The sequence below is a fragment of the Cyprinodon variegatus genome, unplaced genomic scaffold, assembly GCF_000732505.1.
Source record: "Cyprinodon variegatus isolate N-32 unplaced genomic scaffold, C_variegatus-1.0 Scaffold2566, whole genome shotgun sequence".
Taxonomy (NCBI): domain Eukaryota; kingdom Metazoa; phylum Chordata; class Actinopteri; order Cyprinodontiformes; family Cyprinodontidae; genus Cyprinodon; species Cyprinodon variegatus.
Genome location: NW_015153019.1, coordinates 5,821 through 12,763, shown reverse-complemented (window position 1 = coordinate 12,763; position 6,943 = coordinate 5,821). Strand labels below are relative to the sequence as shown.

Below are 6,943 nucleotides of genomic sequence, written 5' to 3'. Positions count from 1 at the left end.
GGTTTTCCTTAGATAGAAAACTTTGAACCAATTTGAGTGGATGATCTGGAGAAACTGTAAAGTGACCTGAGATGACTTGTGTTGTAAATTGGTGCTATAGAAATAAACTGAATTGAATTGATTGAAATATAAGTGTTGCACCAATACTGATACCAGTATCAGCTGGAGCCCTGATCCAGCACTAAAATGGTGGTATCGTCATCAGCGAGTACCAACTAATACAGCATCGATATCATCTTGAGTGCCAAAAGTTTCTTCAACTATTGTCACCCATTCCAGGAAGGCAATAAAAAGTTCTACTGGATCACTTATTCTATTATTTTATGCACTTTTTAAGCTCCATTTCTGTGTGACCACTTTAGCTGTAATCTTAGCTGCTGTAATGCCATTATTTCCCCAGTGTGGGACAACAAAGAGTTTCTAATCTATGTAGTGTATATCTGCAGTTTATTCGGTAATGTCTCCAAAGCTCTGATGCCTTCAGGAAGTTCTCCCTCCATCTGTGATGTCATCAGTCTGTTGATCTAAACTAAAACAGGCTGCAGTGCTGAGGCAGCCGCCTTCTGTTCAGCAGGCTAGTGGAGCAGGTCGACCTCCCCAAGATGGCGCCCGTAATTNGGACAACAAAGAGTTTCTAATCTATGTAGTGTATATCTGCAGTTTATTCAGTAATGTCTCCAAAGCTCTGATGCCTTCAGGAAGTTCTCCCTCCATCTGTGATGTCATCAGTCTGTTGATCTAAACTAAAACAGGCTGCAGTGCTGAGGCAGCCGCCTTCTGTTCAGCAGGCTAGTGAAGCAGGTCGACCTCCCCAAGATGGCGCCCGTAATTCCTGCGCCGCTACAGTCAATGCGGGGTCTGCTATTATATTATGTCTATTGTAATAATAAGCAGAGATGGCAAATAAACATATAAAATTAAAGATGATAACGAGAATAAATCTAATCATTAAAAACTACATTTCCCATGAGCACCGAGAGGAAGTGGACTACAGCAGCTCATAAAGCATGCTGGGTAAATTCTCTCTTTCTTTCCGGCTGGTGCGCCATCAAGTAAGCGAGACTTTTCTGTCCTGATGAAGGAACCTCAATCCATTAAAATCCTCCTTTATTCAGCTTCATCTGTTGGTTTTAGGTCAGAGGATCAGTTCAGAGGTTCTTCATCATCCAGACATCTGCTCTATTTTTGATAAATACTGTAAAAATAAGCATTAGGTGGTTGTTAGGTTGATGCCTCTTAGCCGCTAGCTGTTAGCATTGCTGTCGCTAAGCTACAGAAATTAAAGTAATCCACAATTTTTTTGTTTTATCTGATGTTTCATGGGTTGTAGTTTGAGTCGCTGTTTTATTATGTTAATATAACTTTAATAAGTGTAATGTTGGCTGCTGGAGGCAGGCGAGTTGAGCTTAGCGGTTAGCCTAGCCGCTGTGTTTGTAGCATGCTGGGAAACGTGGATCCTCTCAGAGGAGGAGTTCCTCTCTGATCCAGGAGATCATCTCTGCCTCTCCGGGTCCTGGTCCGGTCAGTAGGGCTGGCTCCAGAGCAGGGCTGGCTCCGGGTCGGCGGCAGGGCTGGCTCCGGGTCGGCGGCAGGGCTGGCTCCGGGTCGGCGGCAGGGCTGGCTCCGGGTCGGCGGCAGGGCTGGCTCCGGGTCGGCGGCAGGGCTGGCTCCGGGTCGGCGGCAGGGCTGGCTCCGGGTCGGCGGCAGGGCTGGCTCCGGGTCGGCGGCAGGGCTGGCTCCGGGTCGGCGGCAGGGCTGGCTCCGGGTCGGCGGCAGGGCTGGCTCCGGTCGGCGGCAGGGCTGGCTCCAGCAGCCATGTTCAGGCTGCAGAGGCTGACTGGGACTTCTTCTTCTTCTGCAGGTAAATAAACATGGGAGCCTACAGGTATATGCAGGAGCTGTGGCGCAAGAAGCAGTCTGATGTGATGCGCTTCCTGCTCCGGGTCCGCTGCTGGCAGTACCGACAGCTGTCCAACCTCCACCGCGCCCCGAGACCCACCAGGCCAGACAAGGCTCGCCGGCTGGGTTACAAGGCCAAGCAGGGTGAGTTCTGTTCTGGAGCTCCGCTCTGCCCCCCCTCAGCAGGTCTGTAATCTGTCACCGTGCTCCGTCTGCAGGGTACGTCATTTACAGAGTCAGAGTGCGCCGTGGAGGCCGCAAACGCCCTGTCCCCAAGGGAGCCACCTACGGCAAGCCGGTGCATCACGGCGTGAACCAGCTGAAATTCGCCCGCAGTCTGCAGTCCACCGCTGAGGTAGGAGAACGTCTGCAGATCCAGGCTCCTCTGGATCCACATCATCTCATGGTTTTAAAGTCAGAGGCGGCCCACAGCCTGCACTCACTCTGCCGTGTCGCAGCACTGAGGGCCTGCTAGTTCAGTGGTGGTTGATAGATCTGGATCTTCTAGATTCTTTAACTGTGGAGCAGCAGCTTGGTCATCAGTAGATCTAGGTGAAGCTGTCCAACCTTCTGGGTTGTTTATGCAGACCTCTGCTCACACCCAGTCTAACGGTTTATCTTCTAGAGAGCTGGAGCTTCTAGATCAGCACGTCTGTCCTGTTGGACACAACGGGTCAGATTAGGGCTGCAACTAACGGATTATCTGGCAAATAGATTTATCTGTCGATTACTTTTCAATGAATAATCAGATAGTTAAAGGTCCTTTAAAGAAGACGGTTGAAACAAACTTTTCCACCTGAGGAGGATGGAGCAGATTGACTGAAAGCTTTTAGTTCTTAAATGTTAACATTTGTTATGATCTCGGTATAATTCCTGCTCTAAGCGGGTCCCTCTGTCAGCTAAAGGCAGCTTTAACAGCCTCTATGCTCAGTTAGAGATTAATTACTAGATTAGTTCATTATTTCAGTAATGTATTTAACCAATTCTTTCAGTCCTAATCTAAACTCTCAGTAACTAATAACTAGCTTTGATTAAGGCCAGAATTCTGTGAAGTATTTCCACTTGATCAACAAACGGTTTTATTTTTGGTCCTTTTACCTGATTGGGTTAATTGCTGGAGGTAGAATGAGCAGAGAAGGTAATTATAGACGGTTCTACCTAGAAGCTACACTGTTGGTTCCTTCTGTTAGAAATCTTTTCACTCTGAGAGGAAGAAAAGTCTTCATGGTGTGAAAATAACTGGAAGCTAAACGGCGAAGATTCTCAGTCATCCCAAAAAAGTTAAACAATCCTCTGGACTTTGTTTCTGAACTTGAAGACGTTTCACTTCCCATCCAGCATCTATGCTAGGAGCATCTATGTTAGGAGAGAAAACAACCTTAATCGGGTGGGGGGGTTGCTCAGCTTTCATAAACCTGTAATGCAGTGATAGTTGACCCGTTCATCCGTTTCTATTTGCATGTTTTCTAAACTAAAACCAGGCTTTGTTGGGCTGCTGGATAAAACCTGGAACTAAACGCTATTTCTGACATTTTGGATTGAAGAAGCTTCCTGGATGGAAGAGAAACGTCTTTAAACCTGGAAACAAAGTCCAGAGGATTGATTTGAACTTTTTAGGCAAGCTTTTAGTAAAACCTTCCTGAAGTGAAGCAGCAGGAATGCTTTTCTTCTTCTCTGGTTTATTAACGTTGCTGCTTTCAGACGGGCTCAGACTGTGGATGAGACTGAAGGTCAGTGAGGTCATGTGACGTAGAGCGGTCGCTCCATCAGAGGGTTGGTTTGAAGATGCCTCCCTCCGGGGGGAGGGGCTTGGAGCTAAGCCATGCTCCTATTGGCTGAACTGGAGTCACTTCAGTCTGATTGGACGTCATCATAACCCTGACACTGGTTAGCTTAGCATGAATCAGGAAGTTCAGGTTTGGATCCTGGTCTGCCTCTTCTAACTAACCAGTTTGGGTCATCGTGGTCCATCTCAGCTGGACCACGATGGTGGGGTCAGACAGCTGTAGAGCACTTCTGTAGAACTGTGCTGCTCAGATTGGCCCTTTTCTCAGATGTTCTCCATCATTCCTGAACCGGGTCACTCTGAGCTCTCAGCTACCCTGGAGCCAAACTGTCCAGTGGAGGTTCGGCCCACATGTGGGTCTCTAGGTTCTGATGGAGCTGAAGCTGTGGGTCCAGAGGTTCTGATGGAGCTGAAGCTGTGGGTCCAGAGGTTCTGATGGAGCTGAAGCTGTGGGTCCAGAGGTTCTGATGGAGCTGAAGCTCTGGGTCCAGAGGTTCTGATGGAGCTGAAGCTGTGGGTCCAGAGGTTCTGATGGAGCTGAAGCTGTGGGTCCAGAGGTTCTGATGGTCTGATCTGTGTTCTGGTCCATGGTCTCCATGGGTTCTGAAGGACATGTCCTCTAACGTGTCTCTGTCCCACAGGAGCGCGCCGGCCGTCACTGCGGAGCCCTGCGCGTCCTCAACTCTTACTGGGTGGGCGAGGACTCCACCTACAAGTTCTTCGAGGTGATTCTGATCGACCCGTCCCACAAGGCCGTCAGACGGAACCCGGACACCCAGTGGATCACCAAGGCCGTGCACAAGCACAGAGAGATGCGCGGCCTGACGTCCGCCGGCAAGAAGAGCCGCGGCCTGGGCAAGGGTCACAAGTTCCACCTGACCATCGGAGGCTCCCGCCGCGCCGCCTGGAAGAGGCGCAACACCCTGCAGCTGCGCCGCTACCGCTAAGCCCCGCCCCCGTCTGTGTTGATCCAATAAAAACAGGCCTTCTATGGCAGCCGCCCTGTGTGGTTCTGATTCATTCAATGAGATCTTCAGGGGTTCTGGTTCCTGGTCGGTGGAGACGCCGGCCCCGGTTCTGACGCGGCGGCCGGCCCCGGTTCCTCAGCCTGCTGAAGGCCGTCCTGCAGGTTTCAGAGGTTTCTCTGCTCCAGCAGCTCGTTCTGATGATGGTAGGTCAGGAACAGCCTGTTGATGAGCTGAAGGAAGGAAACCTGAAACCTGCAGGACTAACTTTGGTTAGGCTGATCTAAGGCTGTAAGCCTGGGGGGTCTGAACCAGTCGGTCAGCGTTCCTCCTGAGCTGGACCAGAACCAGACTGGGAATCTGAAACGGTCAGAGGGGGACGACTGGGAAAGATGTGGAGAAAGTAGATGAAAATAATCAGATCTGCTGGTTAGAAAATAAAATAGGAGAAAGGGTCCAGTTATAAGATGTTAAATGGGAAGTGATGTCACACATTTATAGCTACTGAATGCTGAGCAGCGGTTAGGCTAGCTGCTGTTTGTTGCTTTTAACTCTCCTGTTGTCATGGTGATTTCAGTCATTAACTGCTGGGAAAATGAACACCAGAGTCTGGGTGGAACGGATCTTTGATCCTGATGGATCCGGTTCCCATCCTGGAGGAGGGACTCCTCCTACTGCAGCTTCTCTACCTTCTGGGTCCTTATTGGATCCATGTTGCTTTGAAGCTGTATCTCCTGCAGAGGCTGGAGTCGCATCAGGAAGCTCCGGATGGTCGCGTCCATCAGCCGTTAGAGGAGGAATCTGGAACGTTCCACCACAGGTCATTGTGACCTTCAGAGAAACGTCGGGTGTCTTCCAGTCGCTTGGAGATCCATGTTTCTCAGGTTGACGGTGCTGAACGACTGATTCGGATCATCAGCAAAGGCTTCCCTCCATAAGACGCCATCTTGATCTCTGGTCCAATAAATGCAGCAGTCAGAGCCTGAAGGCCGCTTCAGCGGCGTGCTCCCTCATGTTCTTAATTCCAGTTTTTAAATCTGGCCTTATTATATATAATAGTAGACCCCGCATTGACTGTAGCGGCGCAGGAATTACGGGCGCCATCTTGGGGAGGTCGACCTGCTTCACTAGCCTGCTGAACAGAAGGCGGCTGCCTCAGCACTGCAGCCTGTTTTAGTTTAGATCCACATACTGATGACATCACAGGTGGAGGGAGAACTTCCTGAAGGCATCAGAGCTTTGGAGACATTACTGAATAAACTGCAGATATACACTACATAGATTAGAAACTCTTTGTTGTCCCACTCTGGGGAAATAATGGCAGCTAAGATTACAGCTAAAGTGGTCACACAGAAATGGAGCTTAAAAAGTGCATAAAATAATAGAATAAGAGACAAAAAAAAATCCAATTTTATTTAAGCGCTTAAAAACAATCACAGCTGATCAAAGCTGTAAATAAATAAAACACTATAATAAAAAAACACCTAAAACATGAGTAAAAATAGCATCCACATAAATTATGAAGTATAAAAAATAAACATAAAATACTGTACAGTGTTTTTACAAATAAATACTGTACACCTGAAGAACAGATAACCAATATACAGCTGTGGACATTTCTACAGTGTTTTACAGCATATATATATATATAGCTATATATATATATATATATATGTATACACACTGTGTGCAGAATTATTAGGCAATGAGTATTTCCACCACATCATCCTTTTCATACATGTTGTCCTCCAAGCTGTAAAGGCCTGAAAGCCAACTACTAATGAAGTAAATCAGATGGTGTTCATCTCTGGAATGAGAAGTGAAAGTTTGGAAATATCCAAACTTGAAGCGGGATAATCGCACAATCAAGCGGTTCATGGCAAATAGCCAACAGGGGCGCAAGAAGAGTGTTGAAAAAAGAAGACTAAACTCCCCATGAATGTAGAAGGATGAAGCGTGAAGCTGCCAGGAAGCCATTAGCCACCAGTTGTTCCATATTTCAGAGCTGCTACATGTCTGGAGCACCCAGAAGCACAAGGTGCTCAATCCTCAGGGACCTGGCCAAGGTAAGGAAAGCTGAAAAAAGGCACCTTTGAACAAGACGCACGAGACAAAACGTCAAGATTGGGCCAAGAAATCTCTGCAGACTGATTCCTCCAAGGTGTTTGGGTCTGATGGAATGAGAGAGAGTCTAGATGGGCCAGATGGATGGATGGGCACCAGGCTGGATCAGGAAAGGGCAGCAAGTTCCTTATCCACTCAGCCGCCAGCAAGGTGGAGGTTGGTTAATGCT

The 6,943-nt window shown here is 48.3% G+C and overlaps 2 protein-coding genes across 2 annotated transcripts; one reads left to right on the top strand and one right to left on the bottom strand.

The window, feature by feature from the left end:
- The first annotated feature begins 1,027 nt into the window (after nt 1–1,027).
- On the top strand, nt 1,028–4,681 carry rpl15 (ribosomal protein L15). Its single transcript, XM_015369161.1, has 4 exons — nt 1,028–1,052; nt 1,862–2,043; nt 2,118–2,254; nt 4,327–4,681. The coding sequence occupies exons 2-4, from the start codon at nt 1,872–1,874 to the stop codon at nt 4,630–4,632; spliced, it is 615 nt and encodes a 204-aa protein (XP_015224647.1). The 5' UTR covers nt 1,028–1,052; nt 1,862–1,871; the 3' UTR covers nt 4,633–4,681.
- LOC107080951 (classical arabinogalactan protein 5-like) lies at nt 1,461–1,817 on the bottom strand. Its single transcript, XM_015369162.1, has one exon. The coding sequence runs from the start codon at nt 1,815–1,817 to the stop codon at nt 1,461–1,463; it is 357 nt and encodes a 118-aa protein (XP_015224648.1).
- Nucleotides 4,682–6,943: the final 2,262 nt, after the last annotated feature.

Excerpts from the sequence above, each read along its gene's own strand:
- LOC107080951 (XM_015369162.1), bottom strand. The coding sequence starts at position 1,817 with ATGGCTGCTGGAGCCAGCCCTGCCGCCGACCGGAGCCAGCCCTGCCGC.
- rpl15 (XM_015369161.1), top strand. The coding sequence starts at position 1,872 with ATGGGAGCCTACAGGTATATGCAGGAGCTGTGGCGCAAGAAGCAGTCT. Across the intron at positions 2,044-2,117 it reads GGGTTACAAGGCCAAGCAGG|GGTACGTCATTTACAGAGTC; the intron begins GTGAGTTCTGTT and ends CTCCGTCTGCAG. Across the intron at positions 2,255-4,326 it reads GTCTGCAGTCCACCGCTGAG|GAGCGCGCCGGCCGTCACTG; the intron begins GTAGGAGAACGT and ends TCTGTCCCACAG.